The sequence below is a fragment of the Euprymna scolopes genome, chromosome 14, assembly GCF_053919585.1.
Source record: "Euprymna scolopes isolate OS-2025 chromosome 14, ASM5391958v1, whole genome shotgun sequence".
Classification (NCBI taxonomy): domain Eukaryota; kingdom Metazoa; phylum Mollusca; class Cephalopoda; order Sepiida; family Sepiolidae; genus Euprymna; species Euprymna scolopes.
In genome coordinates, this window is record NC_136495.1 from 32832839 (window position 1) to 32849067 (window position 16229).

The 16229-nt window shown below is 33.2% G+C and overlaps 1 protein-coding gene across 1 annotated transcript in view; it reads right to left on the reverse strand.

The window, feature by feature from the left end:
• Nucleotides 1-16229, reverse strand: part of LOC145292936 (ras-related and estrogen-regulated growth inhibitor-like) — a 382170-nt gene that overhangs the window by 11398 nt on the left and 354543 nt on the right. The window contains exon 4 of the mRNA XM_080139106.1: nt 15555-15634. Within this exon, the coding sequence (XP_079995232.1) occupies nt 15555-15634 (80 nt within the window). The remainder of the gene's footprint in view (nt 1-15554; nt 15635-16229) is intronic.

Sequence of the window (16229 nt, forward strand, 5' to 3'; positions counted from 1 at the left end):
AGGATGGAAAGACAGAGGAGAGAAAGCATTAACCAGATTTCGACTGGACGAGCCCGAAGGAGAATGGGATTTTGCGAAGGATTATTGCCACCCAAATTCCAGTGATGACCAATGGCTATTGCCAGTAAGAACTCCGTCGCAAGCGACTGTTACGATGAAGCATATTCGTTTGCAAAGTTATCGAAATTGTGAAGAGAGCCTTGTTGTCACTAAGACTGGCTGTTATCAATGAGCCATCTCTATGAAGATGACCTATGTGAAAACTCCTAGTGTGTAAATAATAATAATAATAATAATAATAATAATAATAATAATAATAATAACTAGCGGGACCTTTGGAAATTCCACAGGGGACTCATTCATATGTAATATATTGATGTTGGCATTCTGTAGATGTTCAGTGTAAATGGAGACGCTCTGATATTATTGCAGCTATTTTGTTAAAACTGCAAAAGTATTTATCTAAGCTAACACAAACACTCTGCAAAGTATCGTAATATAGGCTCCCATATGATATTTTAATTCTTGCAGATTTCGTATGTATTATTACAGAGTTAATGTTCCATCGATTTTTATATATTATTAAGTTGCGATTTAAAAAATAAAAAATATATCCATATGACTTGGGCTCATCAGCTTGAATCGAAACCGAACCCCAAACTTTATATATATATATATATATATATATATATATATATATATATATATATATACATATATATATATATATATATGTATATAACTGCTTAATTTACTCACATAATATTAATATACGAAATTATAGATTTATGCGTAAACTTTAAGTATTTACTTCAAAAGTGCTCAATACGTAGGTAGAGCAAGTTAATAATTTATAAAATGTATATGGCGATTAAGTTACACTGAATATTCCGCGTTTCATCCACTATAGGATTCGTCAGGCTTATACGCATAAGCCTGAAGAATCCTAGAGTAAAGTTATATATATATATATATATATATATATATATATATTTGAATTATATATACACGTTCGTGTGTGTATACCTGGGGGACATGTATACTTTTGTGTTTACATTTATAGTCAAGGGTTCTTTCTTCTACACTGTTAGTCTCAATGGTTGATCGTAAATACTTCAGATAAACATGATTACACACGCATGTAGCACACACACACACACACACACACACACACACACACACATATATGAGAGGATGACCGTCTGAAAGTAATATATATATATATATATATATATATATATATATGCATGTGGATATGCATGTATTCGTGTGTTTACTAGCGTCTGTATTTTTTAGGTGTTAAACGGAAAACATGTTAGATGAATTAAGATTTGTAGTAAGATTTAAATAAAAATAAAACGATGACATAATGACTTGTGCGATTAGACGCTCTCCCTTCTTTCTCTCTTTCTCGTTTCTCTTTCTTCCATCCACGCCCACCCGTTTCCACCGTCGCTTAAAATAGATTAGCGCTAAACAAGTTCTTTGTTTATTTTCCTTCTTTTTCTTTTTTTCCTTTGCATCCATGCGTCTCAGCGAGAGATTTGTTTGCTATCGGCCGACCGTTCCGCCATTTTTAAGTTGCTTTCAAGGAAAACTAACTAACTAAATAAATAAGTCACTATTCACCAAGAGCAAAAGCCACTCGATGAAAAGAGTTTATAAAATCGTCAGACGAAGAAAATTGGATGAAATAAGTGATCCAAAAGAATAATATAAAAAATAAAGAGAAAAGAAATAGAGATGTGAAAATTGCGCATGGTTTAGTCCGCCTTACATTGTACACATAAAAATAATTAACCAAAAGAATTTTATAAAATTCTGGATAAAAACTTCCATAATAGACGTAACTAAGAAAAAAACATTCTCAACATCTAAAACAATCTCTGAAATGAATATGATTTAATTATTTGGCCACACGGTTCGAGGATTGCACTTGAAAATGACCATGTTGTAGTTGACCGGGAAGCATTTCTGTGGTATTTTGTTCAACTGACAGGAAATGTTTTGTTGCAAAACTAATGTTTGTTGCGAAACTAAACGAAATTAAACAGAACTAAGTTACATTTAAATAACAATTTTCCACTGTGCAGACTTTCTTTTTGCCTCTTCAATTTGCAGTTATTTTTTTTAAATTGACGTGAACACTAGAATATTTCAAGTAAAAGTCAAATATGAACAGGTAAAATTATAGAGGAATAAAAGGCGAATCAAATGAGGTATAGTTTGTTTAAACAGTTATATAAAATTTAGCTTAAATTCTCAGTTTTTGAAAAAATTACAAGTGAAGATTTTCTTTTTGCCGCCTATATATATATATATATATATATATATCCACACACACGCACACACACACACACACACATATATATATATAATTATTTACGATAATATTTATTAAATACGTACAGACACTAATGTTTCATCCTTTCGGGAATCATCAGTGTAGGATGTAACGATTCTATATATATATATATATATATATATATATATATATATATATATATATACAAACATTGGAAATAATCTGAACAAACCAGCCAAAATTTAGGCGTTTAATTTTTTTAAAACAAAATATTTTAGTTAATTTCGTTTGAAAATTAGAGTGTGCAGTTTTCGTTATACTTGATTCTAATGTTTTTTTTTCCAATTATTCTATTTTTGCTAAGGCTTCTGTAGAGATGCTTTATTAATTTAAATTCGCTTTTATCGAGTTTCTTATTTGATAAACGTATGCTTTTTTCCGTTTACAAATTAAAAAAAATAGGATTGATTTTCTAATTACTGGGCCAAAGTATAAACATTCTAGTAAAACACCTTTAAAACCTAGTCCTATCTGTTTGGTGAAATTAGTGAATTAATGTTTCTATACTACTTTTTTTTTGTTCAACAATAAAACGAAAGCAGACGCTTTTTTTTTTGCAGCCCTTAATAATATTCATCCAGTTCTTAGGTTTGCGGTTAACAAAGAAGTTAATTCTAGTCTTCCATTTTTGGATGTGCTTGTTTCTAAGGCATCTCTGAGAATTTTCACTTCTGTTTATCGTAAGCATACATTTTCGGGGTTTTATTCTCGCAGGGACTCTTTTTGTCCCCCAAAACGAAAAATTAATTTAATTAGGACCCTTACACATTGGGCCCTAACGATTTGTTCAAACCAGATAAGTCTGAATGACGAGATTAACTTCATCACTTAGATCCTGTGTAACAATTTGTCTTCTGTAGATGGTTATCATTTGGATATCGTCAAATCTACTATAGAAAAAGTGTCTTCTGTAGACTGATGTCTTGTTTACCTTCGCCAACCTTTCACTAGCTGTTCAACAGTGTTATTTTGCGTCGAGTCTTTGTGTCGTTTTATCACAATACCTATGCTGTCGTCTATCTGAAAAGATGTCCTCCTTGATCATAATAATTCTGTTGTTTATTTATTTAAATGTAGTTGTGGAATGCACTATGGCAGGCTGACATCACTAACTTTGGATTCTCGTATCAAACAACACGTCCCATTCAAGAAAATTATGCACCCTCATATGTTTTGCATCATACCGATGGTTCAGCCATTTGTGAATACTTAATAAATAACAACCTGTGTTGAATTGCTCTCCGTTTTGAGCACACCACTCTCTCCCTATCACCTGGAAATTTTATAAACTATTACATCCTTGAGATCTTTTCTTTGCAAACAAAGAAAAAGTCTTTTAGGACTTAATATCGCTTCTATCTGATTCTTTCCGTCATATCTCATAAATATTTCTTACCATCGTTATTCACCTTGCTTTTAGCTCTGTTGTGCGAGGTGCGAAACCGGCAGCTAGCCTTTCCCCTTTTATTTTTTAATTCATCATGATTAATAAATTTGGTCTGGTCTGTATATACCTATTATAAATTGTTTACCCCTGAAAAGATATTTGAATGCATACATATATTGATGAAGACTGAAGGATCGGTCGAAAATTATGTACCTGTAAAAAAAGTTTTTAATTTTTTTTTCATAATAGTATTTTTTATTCCTGCACGTCACCAATTGAAAACGAATAAAGAAAATTCATAAGCTTTTATACTTTTCGCATTCTTTTTTATACATTTCCATTCACACACACACACACACACACACACACACACACACACACACACACACACACACACACACACACACACACACACACACACACACATATATATATATATATAACTACTTCGTTTAGTCACATAAATTAATATACGAAAATATAAATTTATGCGTAAACTTTAAATATTTCTTCAACATGCTCAATACGTATGTAGAGCTAGGTAGTAAGTGTAAATAACTTACTTACTTACTTACTATATATATATATATATATATATATATATATATATATATATATATATATATATAGTAGAATCCCGGAATACGGCATTAATCCGTTCCAGAGTTGGGATCGTAAGGTGAAATTGCCGTATTGCAGGGCCAAAGCAACAATTTTTACAATACAGTACTGTATACAATACTGTACTGTGCATACTAAAAATTAGTAAAAAAATAAAGTACAGTATATAACATTATAAATAAAAATATATACAAGGTACGGTACAGTAAACCATTATAATATATATATATATATATATATATATATATATATATATATATATATATATATAGTACGTGTAAAGGAAAAATGTATAATGCAAACATTATGAATACAAAATATACTAAAGGAAAAATAGAATTTTATTTATTTCGGGAGTGAGTGGATTGAGCTGGTATGGGATGGAGGCAGAGGGGGATATAAAAAACATATCAATGCTAATTGTGTTACACCGTAAGGTGGGGCAAATACCGTAAACAGGGGTCAGAAAAACATCGTATTCCACATCGTAACTTAAAAAAACCGTTTCCTAAGGCTACGAAATCGCGGGGGTCTACTATATATATATATATATATATATATATATATATATATATATATATATATATATATATATATATATATATATATATATACAGTTCTGGTCAAAATCATAAGACCACTTAAGAAAGTAAGCGTTTTCGCATATTATCGAATTTTTAATCTAACAAATGGTTGAAACCATTGCCAAAAGGGAAAATATGATGGTGAAAAATGAAATCTGCTTCATTCGAAACCTTAACCCTGATCTAATAATTATTTTTTAAAAAAACAAATATTTTCACTTGGTCAAAATGATAAGACCACTTTAATAAAATCGGATAGTTTTGAAAAAATGAATACGAAAAGCTTTCTATATTACTAAAAGCAATTTGTTAGTGGATAAAAAAAAACATCTTACTAAATTATAAATGGCAAAAGGGAAACCATTATCAAAGTTTGAGAGAGGAAGGATCTTTGAGCTTAATAGAGGTGGACTCTCCCATAATTCCATTTTAAACGAAGTGAATCGTAGCAAAACGGTCATCACAATTTATTTAAGAAATCCAGATCAATATGGGCACAAAAAGCGTCCAGGTCGACCAAAAAAATAAATAACCCATCACTGGATCGCCGTATCAGAAGAAGTTAAAAAAAATCTCCAGTATGAGCTCGTCGATTGAAAAGCCAAACAGCAGCAGAATATAGTCCTAAAACCATCAGAAAGCATCTGAAAATGAAGGGTTTCAATCATTTAAAGCGACTGCAGAAACCACGTCTTCTTGAACAGCACAAAACTAACCGACTTAAATATGCCGCCAAATACCAGACTTGGGATGAAGAGAAGTGGGAAAATGTAATTTTCTCCGATGAGAAAAAGTTTAATCTAGATGGTCCAGATGGATTTCAACACTATTGGCATGATAAAAATTTGCCCAAAGAGACCTTTTCCACTCGGCATAGTGGAGGAGGGTCTTTAATGATCTGGGATGCTTTCTCGTCAGCTGAGACTCTAAAGTTGCAAGTAGTGAAAGGCCGGCAAACCCCACTGAAGTACATTTCAATGCTTGAAAATGCTTCTATCAGGACTGAAGGTCCACGTCTGTGTGGAAGAAATTGGATTTTCTAGCAAGACAACGCTGCGATACACACTTCTCGACAAGCACGAGAATACCTTTCTTCAAATAATATAGAATTGTTTAATCATCCAGCATGTTCTCCGGACCTCAATCCCATTGAAACTCTTTGGGGAGGGATGGCAAAAGAAGTGTCCAAGGATGAAACCCAATATGATTCGATAAAGGAACTTTCTGATTCAGTTCTCAGTACATGGGATAAAATTCCTTCGCAACTGATAAAAACTTAGTCGGAAGCATGCCGAAGAGAATTTTTGAAGTAATTCGTAATAATGGAGACTATACTAAATACTGAGACCCTTTTTAGTAATTTATAATTGCCTTTTGTTAGATAAATTATCATTAGTCTTACCATTTTTACCAGGTGAAAATGTTTGTTTTTTTAAGAAATAATTATTAGATCAGGCTTAATGTTTCGAATGAAGCAGATTTCATTTTTTTTTACCATATTTCCCCCGTTGGCAATGATTTCAACCATCTGTTTGATTAAAAATTCGATAATATGCGTAAAAGCTTACTTTCTTAAGTGGTCTTATGATTTTGACCAGGACTGTATATATATATATATATATATATATATATATATATTCGATAATATGCGTAAAAGCTAACTTTCTTAAGTGGTTAAGTGGTCTTATGATTTTGACCAGGACTGTATATATATATATATATATATATATATATATATATATATATATATATATATATATATATATATATATTATCTGTTTATTGAAACGAACATTGTTGGATGGAAGTAACCGCTAACTTTTGCATTTATCATTTTTTTTTTGTTTTCTGTTTTCGAAAGAAATAATCATTTTATTTCATTCTTTAGATAAAAATATAGATATTCTCCTCAAGTGCATATAAATAAAAAAATTAACGCTTTTATTTATGCGCGCTCAACCATAACCCTTCTAAAGAGAGGCCGATCGTAATCTGCTGTTTGCTAAGCTATCGTTTTCAATGCATCGTCTATTTTCAGAATCATTGCCTAGCAAATCAATAAACACCTATAAGCACTTGGCTATCCGTCATCTTTGACGCCATCTTGAAAATCATACCTTTTCGGTAATCCCCGTTGGATGCGAATGTGTCTGTGTTAGATCGGATTTCAATTGAAAAATTATCAACGTGCAAATCTCCGCAATCTTGTAAATACATCAATCAAAAATGTTTTCATGTTTTAATTGTGTGCATTCGCGTAGAAATCGCAAAATGGGTTAATTGCGTGTCTAGACAAAGCAAAAAAAAAGAGTGTAAAACTGGGCGTATCTCGATTTTTACAGCACAATGTTTGGTATAACGTTTGAAAACATGATCGGCTTAGACAAATCTCATAAGTTTTAACATCTGACAATGGAAATTTTGTTGCCAAGATAAACAGCAACAATTTGTTCCCGAATAAAGAAAATACGATATATACGCAAACGGGGACACTTATAGAAACACTCGAAAAATACCTGCCCCAGAATGCATATCTGATGCTCATAGATCAGGCTGTTTGAAGATATCAGCTTCATGACCAATCGTTTCTTTTTACATAAGAGTGATCACTTATGAAGACCTGAAGGTCATTTAAGTTTAACGCAAATTTAGTTAATGAGCGTAAAGTGGTCAGTGAGACAGTATCATAATGATCGGTAGAGATAAAAATTGGGCAGAATTTGATTATTTAAGAGGATTGTTCAACAAGAACTTGTTTACATTGGATTTGAAAACGACTATGTTGTAGTCAGCTGGAAAGCAACCCTGTCGGATAGAGTTCAGAATGCGGGCAGTTCTAGGAAAAAAAAACTTTTCTCGGAGAATTTGTGTTTAGTTTTAGGTACAGATAAATGGAAAGGGAAATGGTTGACATTGTAGCTGGACGAGTGTTTGCTGTGAATGTTTTGCAGGATGAGGGCATAGATTGAAGCTCAGTTAAGCCCTTTTCATGAAAATGATAGAGCAGAGATAGGCTAGTAAATGTCGTTTCTGCGGCACAAAGCTTGCAAAAATGAGAAAAGGACATCATTTATTAGGGTTCGAAACCGGTTTTGAACTCTTTCAAAAATGGAAAGGGTGTTATTGTTTTTTTCTTTTCCTTTGCAAAACTCAGTAATGTTCTGAAAAGTCTAAAAAGAAAGAATAATTTCATTTTACAAAGAAACCTAATTAAAAACCATGAATAAATACGTTAAGATATAAAATAATTGAAATATTAATGAATAATAACAAGAAAAGTGTTGATATGTCGTAAAATAAACAGGCAAACCAGGATGGATAAAATCCAGTTTTGTATGTATTTTATCCCTTCTTAAAAACAAATCGGTGATATCCGATGTGGTATTAGCTTTGATCGAGTTATGCCGGTTTCCTCGCATAGAGCGAGTTTCAAGAACATATCAAATACACTAGCAGTTCTCAGCTACTTGTACATTCTGATAACTCATATATAACTGGGAAGGCTCTACGTTGGTTAATTCCGGTAATTTAACGAGCACCTGTATGTCAACGAGATTATGTCCCTTTTTTTGAAGATTATAGTCAACATATAAGTTTAAGACTAACACCCTTCTTCTAATTTTAATGAAAATCAAATACATAAAAAATGTCTGTAATTTAAGGTTCAAGCAAACTCTTGTCAGTCTCGTGTTTATTATACACTTTTGAAAGAAGTAATTTTTTCCCCCAATTGTTTAGATAAAAAATGCGGAGCATCAAAACTTTTTAAGTGAATTTTTGTTGGCGACCTTTCGGCTAGACAGACGATGGAGAATCGCACCCGAAGGTTGTCATGAGTGGTGGCAACTGTTGCTGTGACTGAGCAGACCAATGCTGGAGCGGCCGATTCTGTTGCACTTCCTGCAGGATACCCTCTGTCATGCTCTGCCAATGGTACTGTTGATGCTATCCTTTTGCGCCAGCCTTTCTTCTCCTCCCACTGTTCATTTCTTCTCTCCTTGCTCAGCCGGACAACTTTCTTGACTTTGACCCTCCATGAGTCACGGTCTGCAGCATAGGATTCCAGCTCAACAGGGTTGATGTTGCCCGATTTTAAGTCCCTTTTGCGCACATCCTTAAATCTGAGGAGTGGTCTACCGGTTGATCTGCTGCCGACTGAGAGCTCGCCGTACAGGATGTCTTTGGGGATTCGGCCATCCTGCATGCGAACGACATGCAGATGTCTCTGGGAGAGGAGGGCAAACATGCTAGGAAGATTTGCTTTGGCAAGAACATCTTTGTTCGGAACGTAGTCCTGCCATGTAATGCTTAAGATCTTTCTAATATTGCGCAGATGGAAGGCATTTAGTCTGCGCTATTGATACTTGTAGAGGGCCCATGTCTCAGTGCAGTAGAGTAAGATGCTGAGGACACAGGCTTGATATATCCTCATCTCTTTCTGTATATGGTCAGCATGTTGTTACTCCAAGCTCTTCAGACAGAGCATAGCTTTTGCTGCTTTCCCGATGCGGGTATTTAGTTCAACGTCCAGTGAAAGGTTGTTGGGAATAATGGAACCTAGATAGGTGAAGTCGTTCACCACCTTCAGTGTGTGATCGCTAATGGATATGCAGGGGACGTTGCTGACATCTTGAGCAATGACATTTGTTTTCTTGAGGCTTATTGTCGGACCAAACTCGTTGTAAGCATGGGCGAGGCGCTCAATGAGTTGTTGGAGGGCTTCCTCAGAATGAACCGCTAATGCTGCATCATCTGCGAACAGCATTTCCCTGATGTGGGCTATGCAGACTTTAGTTTTGGCACGTAGACGGGCCAGGTTGAAAAGGCTTTAAGTGGATAGAAATCGGGAAATGAATGCTTTTATTTATGTAGATTCCCCCACCTAAAAAAGAGGCCGATCAAAATCTGATGACCGCTAAGATATCGTTTTAAATCTATCGTCTAGCACTGTCTAACAAATTTACAAATTTATGAACACTTATAAGCGTTTGGCTATCCGTCATCTCGGACGCCATCTTTAAAATCATACCTTTCCGGTAATCCTCGTTGAATGTGAATGTGTCTGAATTAGATCGCATTTCAATTAAAAAATTATCAACACACAATCTCCGCAGCCTTCTTGTAAATACATCAATCAAAAAATGTTGTCATGTTTTAATGGTGTGCATTGGCGCAGAACACGCCAAATTGGTTAATTGCGTGTCTAGGTAAAATAAAAAGAAAATGTAAAACTGGGCGTAACTCCATTTTTTAAAAGCACAATGTTTGATATGGCGTTTGAAAACACGATCGGCTTAGACAAAGCTGATAAGTTGTAATACCTGACAATGGAAACGTTGTTGCCATTAAGAGTAACCAGAATATGTTGCAGAATAAAAATATACGATATAATATTATACACGCACGCTGGGGCACTTATAGAGACACCAGAAGATACCCGTACTAGGATGCGTAATCTGATGCTGTCAGACTTTCTGCAAATACCGGCTTCTTGACATAAAATCTATAAAAATAATTCTAATATTTTTCCTTTTTTTCTTCAAAACTCAACCATGTACTGCACAGCAAAAAAGAAAAAGAAAGAAAGAACTACAGTTTTACCTACAAAACAAACTAGACACCATGAATGATATTTGAAGATATAAAGAACTTTAAGCACAAAAAGTTTTTTTTTTCCAAAATTACTGAAATCGAAATTAAATAACCAGAAAAAGGGTTGATATGCCGTAAAACAAAACAAAAAAAAAACAAAAAAAAACAAGATTGATAAAAATCATTCATCGACCAGAACAGTTTTATGTTTCCTTAAAAACGGAGCGATAATACCGTATGTGGTAATAGTCCTGGTTTTGTTGTGTCGGCTTTTTTCTCAGGAGGAAGGTTAAAGAGGATATATAATTTATGAGCGGCCCTTAACAGTTTGTATAACTTGATTCCCTATCTGGAATTAGTAAGGCTTCACGTCACTTTACTTCGGTGATATAATGAAAACGAGAATGACAACGCGATTATTCCCTTATCAACATATAACGCTTAGTCTAAAATTCTTCTAATTTTGATGAAAACACATTACATCGAAAATGTCTAAAATTTAAGGTTTATGTTTATGGTGTCTCGATAATAAATTGAAATTCACAATATCTTGTTTAATGTGTCCAAGTGATTATGGAGCAAATTTAATCCAAATTTGGAATATTTCGATTTATAAGATAGAATATATGTGTTCATATTATGCCGCCTTAATACTTTAAAATAATGAAAGGAAATTGAAATTTGAGGAATATTTATTAATTGATGATGATGCTACCAGATCAGGCTGTCTAAAGATATTGGCATGCTGATCTAAAATGCACCAAACATTGATGTTATTGCTGTTTCATTTCTCTTTCTAAAAATTATTTTATTCTACAAATACAAAAACAACAACAAAAAAAAAAACCCAACAATTTTCTCTAAAAAGAAAGTCGGTCCTGGATATGACCTTAAACTATATCCAGTGGTGAGGCTCCAGCTTGTGGGCTTTGGGGAGTGTGGAGCCACCCTTTGATTACCATTGCTCCCAGGTCCACTCTGACTCGGAGTGGTAGTACCTGTTAGGGTCCCAATTATGGGTTAAATAGAAACCGACGTAAAAACAACAAATATATTCTATTAAAAAAACTTTTCTTCAAAATCTTTGGATTCAGCATTAAATAACCCGAAAAGGGTTGATATGCTGTAAAACAAAAACAACCAACCAACCAACTAAAAAGAAAGATAAAACAAAGCACCACGAATAAATATTCGAAAATAAAAAGAAACAAAATAAAATAACCGGAAAAAATGCCATTAAACCGAACAATCAAAACAAAACACCATGAATAAAGATTCGAAGATATCAAGAACTTGAAACGTCAATTCTTTTAGCAAAATGAACGAATCCAGCATTACATAATCCTAAAAGTGTTGAACAATCAAACCAAACGAATCATTAATCGATATTCAGAACCAATTAATAATAACACCCAATTTGCCAATAATAACTGAAGGAAAACATTGGTAATTGCTAAGAGCGAAATGCCTCGAACATCTATGTTCTCTGTGTTTACTTGTACTAAGATAGATAAGAGAATGCGAGTTTCAATCTCATGGTTAAGCTATTTATCTCCAATAAACGTAATACTTAACATTCAATGTACCTCTTAGTCTACCTTTTCTGTACACGTATAATGAGTTTTAACGAAAACACAATTAAAAATATAGATGAGAAAACCCGAGGGAGACAAACTTTGATTAATTCAGCTTTAGTATAATAACATATACATGTAAGCAGACACTTTTATCGTGAAATTTACTGCTATGTACAAATTATAAAAATGAATTACATTTCAGGATACGAACTGAGGTTAATAAGTCCGTTGTAATAAACATAGAAAGCAAAAATATATATATACAAAAATAAAAACCTGTGTTGAATGTTTCTTCTAATGTTTCTTTTATATCAAAAGATTAATTTTACGCAACATTTAAAAACAATCTTTTAAAAATACAAGAAAGATAAAAAAGGACAAACATATACGCTTTCGTACGTTCGTCTTTGACATGCATGGTGTAAGCTTCGAAGCAAAGCGGAAGCAAATTTAATTGATTTTCATTCAGGTTGCTAAGAAATAAATACCTTCTAATAGCTTGTAAGATTATATATATATATATATATATATATATATATATATATATATATATATATATTGGAAATATATGTGGCAGTTAAGCTACACAGAAATTTCCGCGTTTCATCCCTGTGAGAATTAGTCAGGCAATTACAAGGAATCGACGTTGCTTCGTATTTTTATATATATTTCTGTAGTACTGGATTTGCTAGTGAATCAATCAGATTCTTTGTTATTCGCACACCAATTTATCGTAACCAATGGGCATGCATTTATCAGGCAACGGTTCACTTGACCTGTAATTCATCAGTTTTTTGTTTTTGTTCTTTTTGGCGAGGATGGATTTCTCTTTTCTTTGTGCTGAGAAGTGACCTAGTTTTAATCGGGATGATTTTTCACTTACGTTATATATTATTGTATTTGTTAATGTATTTGTTTATTTATTAATTATTATTATAATTATAATGATTATTATTTTGTTATGGCTTTTATAATTATTTCTCGTGTTTTATATGTTGTTATCCTAAGGTATAATTTATTTTGTGTATACATATTTTTTCTATTTCACTTTTGCAGTTTAATAAATGTTGGGATTCTTTAAAGTTTAGGATAGCTAACTTCTCATTCAAACATAGTCCACATGGATCGTATAATTTTCTTTATGATCTAGTTTGCCGTACTATATTCCAGTCGACTATCGGCTACCGCCCTATTCATTTAAGCGCATAGTGGTAGTTCGCTAATGGTGTTTTTATTTAGCGTTTTTAGTTTTTGAATTTACTTCTGTCGTCGTAAGATTTGCTTTAAAATGCTGGGAGAGCAATCTTACGTACTAATTTTTGTTATTTAGTAAATATTTCGGCCTGACAAACGATGGTTAGACACTTGATTTGTAGCGGACAGAGTACCTGAGTTCTACAGTTACATTTTCTTTTATTCATTGCTAGTGTTTTATTTCTATTAGAATTTGCGTCTATTAATTATATTTTCATTATTTGTGTTATTTTTATATTAGTCACTTTATTATGGTTTTTATTATTTACCTTTTTATTGCCCCCCTTTAATATTTTATTATGTACTTTAGTTATCATCTCTAAGCCATTTATGCTGACGACACTACCATATGTGGCAAACCTTCAAAGGCCGTAAACGACCAAGTTCTCTCTAATTCTCTCTCCTCTGATCTTGATCACGTGGTGAAATGAAGAAAGAGGTGACTGGTTAATTTTAATGTATCTAAAACCAAGCTACTATCTTTCCATTATCAACGCTCTGATCCCCTTCTGGCATCAACTGAAATGAATGGCTCTCGTCTTATGGGTTCCATGTTTTGACAGGCTTCTGAGTCTGGCCTTTACTCTTGAGCTGAAATGGAACACGTACATCAAATCCGTTGTTAAGGATGCTGGAAAAATGGTAGGATCGTTCTATCTTTCCAGTATATATTCCACTGCTGATGCAATTCTCTATCTGTATAAGAGTCAAGTACGTCCAAATGAAGTACTGTTACCATATCTGGGCAGGAGCTGCTAGAAGAAGCTTCTACTGCCTTGATAGAGTTCAAAATAAACTTCGTATCTTAGTAGGACACGTTCTTTTCTATTCCCTGCAACTTCTTTCCCACAGAAGAGACATTGCGAACCTGTCTCTGCTTTATTGTTATTTTAATGGCAAGTGCTCATCTGGGCTCCAATCTATGGTCCGCTATAGTTTGATTTTCACGAAAAACACTCGTCTAGCTGAAACCACTATCAATAATTTCCCACACTCTTTATCTGTGCCTAACCTTAAACGTAGATTCCACGAACAAAGCTTCTTTCTTAGAATTGCACGCCCGTGGAACTTTCTTCCGTTTTTCTGCTGTTCAACTGACTACAATATGGTTGTCTTCAAGTCTAACGTGAACAAGTAGTGAGAAATCCTCTTAAGTAATATAATTTACCAAATTTCCATTACTAACGATTACTACGATATTGTCCCATTGACTACTGCACACACATTAACCCTTATCCTCGAGTGGCCTCCGGGCCTTTATAAGCGATAACTCATTTTTAAAAAGTTTTCACAGCTACTATAGGACAGTTTAAAATTGTTTTTATTAAAGATTTTGTGCAAGTGGTTTGTTACAGGGAAATGTTTTTGATGAAATTCAATAATTTTTTGCTGTATTTGATTTCTTTTTACCATTTTATCATAGGGCGGTGTATACCAAATTATATTTCTTTTTCTTCTATTCTTTACACCTATCAATGTTCTGTTGTTTTACTTTTTTAGAGCTATGTTGTAAATGTTGCTTGATTTGTTAAATATATTTTCACCACTAGAACTTTTATGTTTACTCTCGATAGAGTTAGAATTTTTTTTTATGATTGATGGGGTAGTTGGACTTTAGGTTTACATATATATGCTCATAAATATTTTAAGTTTAGCGTTACATCTAAGAAATTAGCTATTTTATGTTAGTTGCTACTTGCTACTTTTACGCCTAAATTTCGAGGAAACGCCTTGAGCCTACTCTTGGTCTACCAAATCAGCAGAACACACGATGTATGTTCCTGACTTTTATAAATGGGTTTTAAAATATGACAATTTATTGATTAACTATTATTTCTCGTTGTTGAATAAATTTTATTTGTTTTATATTGGAAAATAGTTTAAATATACTGGAGAATTGACGGACAACACCGACATTTCTGTACTAAATCGGGTTAACACTCGACCGAGAATGCTATTCGCGAAATCCTTAAATGTCATCAACAAGCTGATGTTAGTTTCAAATAAGAGTTATAAAAATTATGTTCCGGGAGAGCGACATTTGAAAAAATATTTATTTTCCCCCAGTTTTTAGTTCATTGTCTTTTGTTAGCCGAAGATGATGCACCGTTGAAATGCGATTATTTCAGCTACTTTTAAAATTTGCGGCAAACATAGAAAATAGCAATGCTTACTTTTGCGGGTCCGGCCGTATCAAGGATTTCTAAGAGGACGTGTTCTTCATCAATGACAGTTGAGTGGCGGTATGTTCTTTCTGTGAAACAAAAGCAACATGGTTGTCAGAAGAAAAATGGAGGATTAGAATGACAGAAAAATAAAGTCAAATACATAAGTATAGACATAAATAAGTATATAGTCTGTGATATATTCTTTACGATTTGGATCCAACATTTTTATCAGATGGGAATTGAAGTTTAAATACATATGACTATGACAAGACTGCTTATGGGATGACTTTTATGTCCTGGCAAGGCAATCGTAACAATAAGCGTACAACACACTTTTTGCATAAAAATAGAAATTCTTTCATTATATAAGGCTGAGAAGAAAGTTCTTGCGGAATTTTTAATTTTGATTTCAAATAATGTATTTTCAAATACGTTTTCGTTATAATACCTTTACTTTATATTGCATTTTAAAGAAGACTTTTCGCTCTATCTAATCGGTTAAATTTCAACCGTTTTAAAACGATTATGTATTCTTTTCAGAACGTTGAATACAAGATAGAAAATAAGAGCAAAATCGCACAATTTTCTTATTTCAATAAAAGCTAGGCCGAAAAGCTGTTGAAGCAGTTCGCGATAAACATCGAAGCGTTTGGCTTAAGAACCACTACTGAACGCACAGCA